General features: G+C 38.2%; 2 protein-coding genes across 3 annotated transcripts; one reads left to right on the forward strand and one right to left on the reverse strand.

The window, feature by feature from the left end:
• Positions 1–474: 474 nt before the first annotated feature.
• On the reverse strand, positions 475–7,996 carry stk16 (serine/threonine kinase 16). The gene is made up of 8 exons (XM_086290831.1): positions 7,845–7,996; positions 7,349–7,474; positions 6,150–6,369; positions 5,933–6,066; positions 4,613–4,700; positions 3,901–4,029; positions 3,670–3,791; positions 475–2,264 (listed from the first exon to the last, which is right to left on the reverse strand). Exons 2-8 carry the CDS (start codon positions 7,432–7,434, stop codon positions 2,126–2,128), a joined length of 918 nt encoding a protein of 305 aa, XP_086146957.1. The 5' UTR covers positions 7,435–7,474; positions 7,845–7,996; the 3' UTR covers positions 475–2,125.
• pcnp (PEST proteolytic signal containing nuclear protein) lies at positions 6,809–11,240 on the forward strand. 2 transcript variants are annotated; one of them, XM_086290840.1, is made up of 6 exons: positions 6,809–6,919; positions 7,914–8,025; positions 8,612–8,838; positions 9,550–9,624; positions 9,719–9,774; positions 9,861–11,240. In XM_086290840.1, the coding sequence occupies exons 2-6, from the start codon at positions 7,980–7,982 to the stop codon at positions 9,970–9,972; spliced, it is 516 nt and encodes a 171-aa protein (XP_086146966.1). In that variant the 5' UTR covers positions 6,809–6,919; positions 7,914–7,979; the 3' UTR covers positions 9,973–11,240. The 2 variants fall into 2 exon arrangements, with proteins under 2 accessions (XP_086146966.1, XP_086146969.1); XM_086290843.1 differs by lacking the exon at positions 6,809–6,919 and having other exon boundaries at positions 7,901–8,025.
• Positions 11,241–11,706: the final 466 nt, after the last annotated feature.

Raw genomic sequence — 11,706 nt, forward strand, 5'->3', positions numbered from 1 at the left:
TTTCATGCTTTTTGTGTCCATGGTTACTACTGACCACATGATCACATAACACTCCTAAACTCACACACACTTTAATTTGGTGGTGAACGAGATTAACCTTTTACTGGAGGAGACTGTTTGTAAGCAAACTAATTTTAATTCTCATTAATTTGTAGAGCCAACTAATGACACGGAAATTGATAACTTGCTTTCTGTACATCATAAATTACTATTATCTGCGAATTGTGATTGATCATCCACCATAATATCACATTTACAAATAAAATTTTATAGGCTGCAAATTGATGCTGCATCACAAAACATCAGGTTATCAAAACAATTGAAATGCAAATATCTGATGATCCCCTAGGTTGAATTTATGAAGTTTAACCAACTAATTAATGCTTTCAGAATGCTTTTTTTGTTTGTTTTTTTAAATTGGGCGATGTGTCGTAGCGGTAACTATACTTAAACACAGATTCACATAATTTATTTGACAGACTACTTTTAAAATGCCACGATGCCATTTTATTTCACAAGTATATTAAAAACTGTGTACATAGTGCTACAGTACATATTTACCACATTTATCCTTTTACTTGACAGTGAATAAACACAACTTCAAAAGGATTTTACAAAATCAAATAACACACTCATCTGTGATCTTCACCACTGTGTCTGTAATACAGGAGAGATTTCTTACTGCAGGCATCAAGCCAGTTTGTGCGCCATTAACAGCCACACAGAAGTTCATAGTCAGTTTACATAGACAGGCTTAGTAGGAGGTGGTGATACAGTTAAATGCTGTGTTAATTACTGTTCCAGTACATACCAACAATTAACTGGACTTCTTAGTTTTATTATAATGTACTTCATCACTGCAGGACAGCCAAAAATGAAATTTAAAACGCCTAAAAATTGACTGTGTCTAGTAACCATTTAAAAAGTATCATTAGGGTCTAATGAGAAACACCATCAGACCCTTTGGGATGTTTGCGTACCCTGAGAAAACAAAAGTGTCAAACTAATCACTCATGAGTGAAAACGCAGGATTCAACACAAACATAGCTGGAATGGAAAATATTTAACTGTTAAAACACAATACAGTGAAAAGTGAAGTTTAATAAAAACAAAACAAAAACCAACCCTATAAGGTCACATAAAATTGCAATTTTGATGACAAGCATGCCATGAAGTGATTCCTCAGTGTCATTAAAATTTGAATTTACCGTTGTAACATTAGAACCTGACATCTCCAATCATTCTCTTTTCTTTTTTGTGTGTGCAAGTAATTGAATATGTGGAGAAATGCAGACGAGGAGACTCCTGCCTCTTTTCTCCATCTCTGCTAAAACGAGAAAGCTGACGATTACGGTACACACGTGTAACTAAGTGTTACACATAATAAGGAATAATAAGGAATTAAAGGGGGGAAAAGAAAGAAAGAAAGTGGAACATATTCCTTCTTGCTAGGGAATGTCATCTGGGGCAGCTTTCACTCACAGGAAATTTTGGCAAAGCTTTTATGTTTATCTTTTATCTTTACACCATTGTCATTAAGAAAACAAAAAACAACCACACTATAACTGAGAAAACAAAAAGTTGAATATCTTAAAGTATTATTATAGAAATATGCTTATTTTGCAAGGCCACAGCCAGTAGCTAGGCAGCTTTTCTTCATAACTGAATTTTAAGTTAATGTACACCGATTTTAACCTTCATATAGAGTAATAAAGCTAGCCTGTTGCCCTCATCATAGTCCCAAACTAAAATTCCACCCTGCTAGTTCCAGCCTCAAACTGAATTGACAGAGTGGTGTCCTCTTTATTCTACTCTTGGAAGAACGTTGAGATTACAAAACAGACCCACTTCATTATCAGATGCACATAGCCTCAGCCATAATTGGCTTCTGGGTGTAATTACATGTAAGGCTTCTCTGATTCTTCAGAGCTTTAGGAGGACTATACAAATGTTTTGTGATACCCAAACTGAACTGGAACATTCAAACTAAACTCATGCCAAGCTCCCCAAGATGAGTGAAAATTGGTATATTAGAGTCAATAAATAAATCAAAGAATTTTAACCTGGAACTAAGATGTTCCTTTCAAAGGTCTACATGACCACACATTTGGTTCACTGTGCAGGATCAGACCATGTTGGTTTGGGTGTTTGGGCTGCGACTCTGCAGGTCCTGTACTTGATCAAGAACCCAGTTGATGTTCGGTCTCTCCTGAGGATTTGACACCATTATGGAGCTCAGCAGCATCTGCAGACCCTCTGAGTATCTGGGTACAAGACAAATACCAACTTTAGGTTTGATACAGTGCTGTCAAAGGTCTTGAGTTACCCCCTCGCTTCTTTAGATTTTGGTTCCAAGGAGTCAGAATTTCTTGTAAGCTTTTTTCACTCATTTTCAGTCCAGTCCTTGTACCGAGCATTTTCAGAGGAATCTTTTTTGTTTGTTAAGCAACTTCACACTGACATATGAATGATTCAAGCAGAAAAAGGCACCTAACTCAAAGGATGAACTAGTGTCTATAGATAACAGACAACTCGGCACAGAACCCATTCTAAATGGTTATTTTAGGCACTTTGTTAAGAGCAGCATGTCACAACTTTAGTTCAAACTTCAAAAAAGAAAAAAAAAAGTGTTCACTGAAGCCTAATCAGAAACGGTCTTTGGGGAAGGATGGCTGTCAAGAAGCCATTGTTAAAGAAGGGAATAAACATGGAGAAAATGTTCAGGGTGACCAAATTACACAAGAACTGGACTGAAAATCAGTAGGAACAGGTCTTATTGGGTGATTAATCCAGATTTGATAACTGTGGTTCAAATCTTAGTCAGTGTGTTTGGAGAAGTACAGGTGAGAGGTACAATAGAGTGTCCACACCAATCTATGACGCATGGTGGAGGCTCTATCATGATTCGGGGCTGCATTTCAACCAGTGGTGTTGGAGAACAACATTTGTGAAATTATCAACACAGAAAAGTGAGGTTAGATACACCATACAGTGCCATGAGGAAAGCATCTGGTTGGCAACTGCTTCATTTTTCAGCATGTAAATGATCCTAAAGCTCAAACTTCAACATTACTGAAAAACTATTCCTGAAGACTACTTTTAAAAAAATGACAGAAAGCTTGTCTAAGAGAGTTCAAGCTGTGTTGAAGAATAAAAGGTGGTGATACCAAATCTTGACTTTCAAACTTTTGAAAGAACTTCAAAGAACTGCAATACCTTTTCCTTCCTATGAAAATATGATGAAAGGAGGGGTAGCTTAAGACTTCTACACCGCACTGTAAAGCATGTGCGGTGTTAAGCATGCACAATTTTTATTAACAGTGAAAAGGTTTCCAGGGTGTAGCCAGGCTCACAGCCACATAGCTTTTTTTTTAAAAAATGAAAGAGAAACTAAACTTAGTTTTTTTGTACTACATTTGAGAGGTCAGTGTTGTGTTAGCTTAACTGAACAGTACCAAAGAAAATTCAAGCATACAAAAATCTTGGTAAGGTACCTATTCCTGTTACTATCGGTCCTAAAATCAGTTGCACGCCATTTGAACTGGAACATGCTTTTATTCTCCAGGGCTTCTCAATTCAAAACAACTGTTTTTTCCTACTACTCTGCAAAGCAGTAACACAAACATTTAAATAAATAGGAAACTTTCAAGCTACAGCCTGAAGACTGACCTGCAAGAGGGAGGGATGGATACTGGATTCTGGACAGCCAGAGCAACACTGTCTCCCTTCTGAAATATCAGATCGTACGGCCCTTCCAACATCATCATACAGTAAAGCACACAGCCAAGTGACTGGAACGGTGGGGACAGCAAAGCACAAGAAAGAGGTTTCATCTGTGAGTGACATTTACTGAGAACAAATATACGCAACACAGACACGCAAAGGTCTACACAGCTTTACCCAGATATCAGTGCGCTCATCTATAATGCAGTGGCTCTCAACATTGAAGAGTTCAGGAGCCCTGTACGAAATGGTGCACCGCTGGGCGGCCCAGTCCTGTATGGTCATGGCTTCTCTGGATCCTTTTACCTGCAATGAAGTCATTTTTATTAAATCCATTGTGGGTTAAGTAGTTTAGGGGCTCTAGCGGTAAGACGTTGGATGGATGTGTTAAAGAACCACAAAGTAGTTTCAGAGACATACAAAAAGCAAATCTAACAATAAAAGCTATGGAAATGTTAAAAGTCACATGTGACATTGCTCATTACACAGTCAATTATGTTTAAAAAGAAAAAAAAAAGAAAAAAAGAAAATCTAGAAAGAAAACAGCTGTGTCCTGAGAAACTAAAGACAAAACCCAGACATTTAGCTGTATAACCTAAATATGAGCTTCACTACTCTGCCATCTAGTGGTGGAGCTCAGCAACATTTAAATTCAATAAAATTGAATTGAATTCAATTAAATAAAATCCTGAAAATTACTTTTCAGTATAAACAAACACAAAAAAAAAGTAGTGAGGACGGCACTTTGTTCTTACACATTCAGAGCACAAAAATGCTGTGGTGACCAGTCTCACCTCAGGCTTCAGTTAAACTAACTAAGTCTTTTTTTCCACAAAAAAACCCATAAAGTCACAAATCTTAAAAATCCTTCTTAGACCCTGGATTTTACCTCAATCCTGGCACGGTTCATTGAGCCAAGGTCCATCAGAACTGGCCTGTCATCCTCATCAAGAAGCACATTTGTGGGCTTTATGTCTCTGTCAAATTATAGCACACAGCAGGCATTTAGATGTAGACAACTCTGTCGGGTTAAAAACAAAAAACACAAAAGCAGGTTGACTGTTGCATCAGTCACTCATGCCTGGAGGCCTGTTGCTGACCATCTGGCAACAACCAGTCACTCGGGTAAGCTGTGGGACGTTGGACAAGAAGTAAAAATGCTGTGCAGTCCCACATAAAGAGGAACATCTGGTCACTCGAGCTGAAATTGCCATTTTGATGATAACCAAACTACCTTTAGTTTGTTTTTCAAAAGAAGTACAACTATTTAGACAAATAATCTTGAGACAATGTGCTACATTTTGACTGGTTCTTCAATACATGCACTTTTCTAAAGCCTGGCTTTTAGTCAATGTGTATGAAGGGAAGTATTTTTAGCATAGTCACATTGGGTATAACATTAGTCAGGCTAAAGTTCCAAATTACCAAAAAGTAAGAAGCTTTGCAAATTTTTGTGAAAATGATAGAAACTACAACACAGAAAATGAAAAGGTAGTATATAGTGAGAAATTTGTTTTTCTAAAGTTATTTTTACATTTTGCACAAGAACAATTATTCTGTGAAGTGACATCGTCTGTGTGCATGTGCCATAACTTGTTAAAAATTACTAAAATTGTCAGATATGAGATATACAGATGCTACTGACAACTATTTAGTAAGTTGGCAAGAAAGTTTAAAAGGTTACGTTCAAATATATTGCATTTGAACACGTCCCAGCATTGTAAACGTGTCCCACTTTGACCCACACAAACACTGTGTTTGTCCCATATGTTTGTTGGAATGTGGTCAAGCTATTTGCAGCTGACCATCAATAAAGACAATATGGCAATGAGCTGCAAGACACACAACTGGTTCAACTTATTTAAGTGGTGAAATAATGTTTTTGTTTCTAAATGCATAAGTATTGTGGAGCTTTCTAAAAGATAAAAATTATGGATTTCCCCCCTTTATGGGAGTAATGAATCTGAATATGGCAAAATAATCTGGTATTTCTTTTGAAATGTGTGAAACATGATATGCATGTAGTGCACTCGCTTGTCATTTCTGCACCACCATGCACTGCTGCTGAAAAACTGCATACCCCAAGTCAAAAATAAACAGATCGGAAGTAAGATTAAAGTTTTAATCAAATAATGCATAACAGCACAATGATGTTTATTCTTTTTTTCATATAGTTTCTCATTCAACATCTCAGATGGTTAGGGATTACCTGTGTGCATAGCCTTTGTCGTGAATGGCCTTGAGTCCAGAGCAGATACCACGAAAGATTTGCAAAATTTGTTTTTCAGGCATTGAGCTCCCCTTGTCTCTCAGCTTCTCCAGAACAGACCACAGACTGCCTTTCTGTTTGCATAAGCACGCAAGCATATCAGACCAAGATCATTTCTCTCAAGATTATGCTAATGATAACTGCTGCAAAAACTTACTCTCATATATGGCAGAAGTAGCCGGGCTTCAGTCTTGCCTCCATGATCAACAAAGGAATGTGCAACCAGGCTCAAGACGTTGGGATGGTTAAACATCTGGTGCATCTCCACCTCTGTCTGAGCCTCCTGGCGACCCTCACGGTCATGACATAGGATTCTCTTCAGGGCATAGAAGTGCCCATCCTTTACCCCTTCAACCAGATCAACGAAACTGAACCCACTGAAAAGAGAAAAAGGTTTATCAATGCAAAACTGACTTAAAAGGAAAGGAACAGTGACATGCCATACATACTTGCTTTGGTTTGAACAAAGGAGGTGAAGAAAAGTGTGCATGTAGTGGGTTGGAGTTTGTTGAGACAACTATCAGGGGGATTTATGACAAAAGGATAGCAAATTAATCAAAGTTAAGGTTTGCAAGATGGTAGTGAAACCTGCTATGATGTATGGCTTGGAGCCTGTGATACTGCCCCCCCCCCCAAAAAAAAAACACCCACAAAAAGAAACAAAATAAAAACAAAGAGTGGGCAGAGTTGAAGATGCTAAGATTTTCACTGGGAGTGACCTGATTAGACAGGATTAGAAATAAGTAGATCAGAGGGACGGCTTTGGAAACACAGGTAGAAAACAAAGATTGTTTGGACATGCACAGAGGAGGGATAGTAGATATGTGTCAGACAGCAGGAAAAGAGGAAGGCCACAGAGAAGACTCATGGATGTAGTGAAGGAGGATATACAAAGGGTTTGTGTGACAGAGGAAGACTATGGCTAAGGTGAGACAAAGGGAGATAACCACTGTTATCCTAAAAGGGAACAGGTAAAAGAAGAAACTGGAGCCAAAAAGTTTTAATAATCAACAATGCATTAATCCATCTTTCATTGCCTTATGATTTCCCAGCATATCTGAGGTTATAAACTTGATTCGTCCCTGTTAATAAAATAAAATAACGAAGAGAGTGTATAGGATCTGTTTACAAACTAACAACCAGTGCCCATGTTCCCAGTAAGTTGAGATGCGGTCACCAAGTGCAGCTATGAGACTCATGAATGAAGGTCACAGTAATGAGCTACATCGGGATAACTCTTAGAGGATTAATTATTCATTTGTTTCTTTTTCTAATTTAGGATTTGGTGACGAATATAAAATCTTATGATATACTTCTGCGTAGTTAAAGTCATACAGTGTGAAAATGTTTTCTTACCCTTCGTCGAGCTTCTGGACAAAATAATACTTTTTGTTATCAATGGTGATGGAGGCACGGGAGCATACGCACATTGTCTGTCCCATCTTGACTGGTACATTGTCTTAGGGCAAGCTTTTAAAGGGACTGGGAATTTAAAAAACAAACAAACAACAAAAGACAGAAAGTTATCCAAGGGTGACAGAAATGCATAAAGTCTATCAATTGTGTTAACTATGTAAAATAACCGTTACTGGAAGTAATCTAAAAGATATCGGCCGTGTATATAAAACACACTGGGTCTTACAGCGCTAATGAACTGTAACATAAATGTTAGCCAACACAGCATTACATTAACACGTAGCATAGCTGAGGATAGCAAAGCTACAACAGGTAATATTTCACATTAGGGTCAACTTTTAATATTAACTCAAGTCGACCTGTAGCTTTACCTAAATACCTACAAGCTATAAATAACACGCTATGCGATTAAACTCGTTAAGTTCCTTATTCTTACCAGTTTCTGTTTACCAGGTTAGCTCGCTGTCATATTGCTACGTCCATTTTCCTCTTCTTCTATTATCAGAGTGGGAGGGTTGTACTGCTAACAGCGCCAGAAGACGACTAGCGGTGAAATTGAGTGGAGAAAAAAATGGCGGATAACGAGCGTAAAAGGAGGGGTAACACCGACGACAGAGGTGATATGTGTGCTGTTTTATAGTGTATACTATGGTTGAAAAATATAAAGTAGTCAGTGTTAGCTTGATATGCCCCCTGTTTATTAAAACTAAGAAGAGACGTTAGCAGAAGGTGTCTTAAGACAACTTCATGCTAAGTAGATAAGCTTGCTAATGACAAGTTAGCAGTTAATATTGTGTTGACGTTAACCTATTTAGGTGCGTGTCAGATGTACTATTAATTAACAGTTGATAAGCCAAAGGCATCACTCTTTACTACAGTCCACTGTTTTGTTTTTAGCTTCATAACTCGCCGGAATAGCTGGTGTGCTATTAGCTAACTAATGCTAGTTAGCGCTGGCATCTTAGCTTGGGGTTACCTGGTCTTATACATCATGTAGAGTGCTTCAAACACCAAATTCTGATAAGGTTGCGACTTACTACGCACACAGTCGTCACGTGGATTGATAAAGCACCAAATTAAATGGTAGAGTGGTACTTATGTTTCGTTGCTTCATTAATGGCTAGCCATACAGGTAAAGATGATGGATTTAATAACGCCCAGGAAACAGTTGTTCACCTTGGTGAGTTGTCTTGCCTCAAGCAGGGCCGCAGGAGGAGGGAGGCAGAGTGAAAACTAAGCCTGTCTCTTGTAGCACTGTGGGGGGAGAAGGGACCGCAGTCAAACGCACATCCCAGCATCTCACCCACGAAGATGAAGACGAGTCTTCAGCAGACCCACCAGCACCAACCAAAGTCTCCAAAATAGGCTTCAGCATGAGCAGTCAATTGGGGAAGAAAACAAACCCCATATCTATTAAACTGGGAGCACCGGTGAGTATGTGAGACTGTAGACTAACACTGTGCAACGCTGTTATTTAAAAATCTGTACCCTATTAATATAATGGGTGTTGTAACACCCATGAAATTGTTGTACACAGTCTCTGAATAGCATAAAAGTTAGAGCATGGGATTGTAAATGATCATGGCACACTGCTCAGAAAAGTCCTAAAGAGTTTTTAAAAAGTAGTAGTGAAGTTTTTAAAAGTTTTAAAAAGACATGTCATTTGAATCTGGCCACCAGTGTGAAAGGTGTTGGAAGAATAAGGAATTTACCTCATCCAAGATTTGCATGTTGCTGTGTTTATGCTTCCAAAAGACACTGTGACTGCAATCGCAATTTATTACCTTGAGTGAAGTTCTTCAAAATTGTCATTAACAGTCAATAGACCATAAGAATCAAATGACTAGTTTTGGATGATCAGCCATCACTATGACGGTTGCCTCACAAAACACATTTCATCCCTATTTTCTCCATTTTATGAATGTGTTCATATGCATGTTGGTGTTGGTAATATCCAAAATATCAGAGGTCAGTTTCACGTTGACCTTCTGTGTTGTTACATAAACTTCTTTATTCACTGCTATAATTCAGAAGCTGAAGGAAGGATTGTGATTTCTGAGCATGGAGGTGTGATGCTTGATGCTAAGTTGTGGTGTTTTATTTTGTTTTCCTAATTGTCATGTCCCCCAACCTGTTTTTAGAAGCCCAAAGAGACTGCGCCATCACTTCCTGCAAAAAAGCTGGGCCTAGCGTCTGTTTTTAACGAAGATGATGATGTAAGTGTCTGTGCATGCAGGCATGTCACGATCACAAAAAATGCTTGAACAGTAGATGTTCAGAGGCTGATATTAACTTTCTTTTGTCATGTAGAGTGAACCTGAGGAGATGCCTCCAGAAGCAAAGATGAGGATGAAGAACATTGGGAGGTACAGACTGTACTTTACAATTTTGCACTTGGCTTCTGTGGTCAGCTTTGAAATCTTTAATTTCTTTACTTCTGTCACCTTTTTAGGGAAACGCCAACATCTGCAGGACCTAATTCCTTCAACAAGGGCAAACAGGGATTTTCCGATCATCAAAAGCTTTGGGAAAGGAAGCTCAAGTCCCAAGCAGAAAACTTGTAAATAACTACAGCAAATTTTGTCACTACTAGCTAATTTTGTATAGGTTAACCATGTTAAATATCAGTGAAGGCTCAGATAATTAGTCATTAGAGTCCTAGTTTTTCCAACTTCTCTGTGGGTCTGTGATGATGAATACTTTAAGCCTGCTTTGATTGTGACTGAATTTGTTTCCACTTTGAAATACTGGTTGACCTCTGTGTAAAAGGTGTGAACTGGTGATGAAAAGAAATTCCCCAGTATGATGGCTACAATTGTATTTGCTTTTTCAGGTTAATGAAAAAAACAAAACTCTCACCTTACGCCCCACATTTTCCTTTGCTCCTCTCCAAAGCTGGTGAGCAAGTGTGCTGCTTGCTTAATTTCTGTGTAAAAATGTAAATAGGAGTGCCACAGTGTTTTATTTTTAAAATGCCACAAATCAGAGTGTGAGACCTATGCTGTCTTGAGTGTGAAGTACACTAGACATGGCATGAGTTTGTCAGTTCCAGATCCTTGGTTTTCACCGGCTGTGCCACCTCAGTGTTTATGTTATGCTTGCTTTCTTTTACCCATTCAGGCTAATTACTGTAGAAATATGTCTGATTTCATTTTTATGTCCAAAACTAATATGTCTGTAGTTGACCTCTGTGTGAAACCCAGACTGAATGCGGCATGATGTGGATACCAGGGTGCGGGTAACAGTGCTGTTGATATGTTAATCAGGCCCATTTTAAGTTGCACCTCACTGATATACATTGTGCTTTACAGTCTGGGGGAAATCCATCTTAATGAGAAATATGAACTTTGAATTTCTGTGGGTTGAGTGTTCTGTTAACGTCCCCTAATAAATTCAATCAACGTTATGCTGAAATCTGTTTCCATTAAATATTTCCTTTTTTAAAGTGTGTATTTATAAGTCAGTCTTTGTAACATGTGAAACCAGGTACATACTCACGGACACTAATAAAGTCAGTATAGGAGGTGACTATAGTATAGTAGGGCTGAGTTTCGATAATCGATTTTCCAATTAAAATCAATTTCACCTTGAATAAAGCGACATCGATTCATTTCTCACCCGATGGCACGTACACGCCGTTGGGGCTGAAAGCTGACAGCTCACAGATCCTGATGCTGCAGATTGTGTCACTCTCCATCCAAAATTGACTGAACCAGCAGCAAAAGAAGATCCAAACTATGCTTCACATTTCGCTTCACATAAACATCATTGTGAATTTCCTCTTACTTTTGCTTTTTTTGGCTTCTACCACAATAAAATCACACTTCCTACACAGCTTTCTCTCTCTGTGTTTTTCAAGAACAGTTTCTCATCTCAAATCTCTTTTTTTTCTGCATTCGTTTGCTTATTACCCACCAGTCTACTGTCGTTTACAGCGGTAGACTGGTTTAAAAAAAAAAAAAGAGACATCCAACAAGAAAGCCTCATTTTTTTATGTTCAATACCAAAGAAATGTAAATTTTTTTAAATTATGCCAAATTGCAAAACGCTTAGCTGTGTCTCTAATAAAACCTCTAACATTGCTCTGCTTCACTTCAGCAGCATTAGGTAATGATCGTATGCTGATTCATGTTTTGTTTTTTTTCGGTTTTTGTTCTACTGCAGAATATTTTTAAGGTTATCTGCTTTAAAGCCAGGCCAGGAAAATCTCCTTCATGTTTTTCTGTGTTTTATCCTCAGTTACTTTGACACAAAGGCATCTGCTGTGATGCTCACACCTCTGATAAAGTCTTATAGGT

This window comes from Aulonocara sp. 'chitande type north' Nkhata Bay, linkage group LG1 (assembly GCF_057382095.1).
Source record: "Aulonocara sp. 'chitande type north' Nkhata Bay isolate Kocher_YH1m ecotype deep benthic linkage group LG1, A_spYH_male_GT1.1, whole genome shotgun sequence".
In the NCBI taxonomy this organism is placed as follows: domain Eukaryota; kingdom Metazoa; phylum Chordata; class Actinopteri; order Cichliformes; family Cichlidae; genus Aulonocara; species Aulonocara sp. 'chitande type north' Nkhata Bay.

Bases quoted from the DNA above. Each gene is read 5' to 3' on its own strand.
- stk16 (XM_086290831.1), bottom strand. From the start codon at position 7,434: ATGGGACAGACAATGTGCGTATGCTCCCGTGCCTCCATCACCATTGAT. The intron at 4,030-4,612 runs GTAAAATCCAGG...ACTTCATTGCAG, and splicing joins TGAACCGTGCCAGGATTGAG to GTAAAAGGATCCAGAGAAGC. The intron at 2,265-3,669 runs GTCAGTCTTCAG...TCTTGTACCCAG, and splicing joins TCCATCCCTCCCTCTTGCAG to ATACTCAGAGGGTCTGCAGA.
- pcnp (XM_086290840.1), top strand. From the start codon at position 7,980: ATGGCGGATAACGAGCGTAAAAGGAGGGGTAACACCGACGACAGAG. The intron at 8,026-8,611 runs GTGATATGTGTG...TGCCTCAAGCAG, and splicing joins GGGTAACACCGACGACAGAG to GGCCGCAGGAGGAGGGAGGC. The intron at 8,839-9,549 runs GTGAGTATGTGA...ACCTGTTTTTAG, and splicing joins CTATTAAACTGGGAGCACCG to AAGCCCAAAGAGACTGCGCC.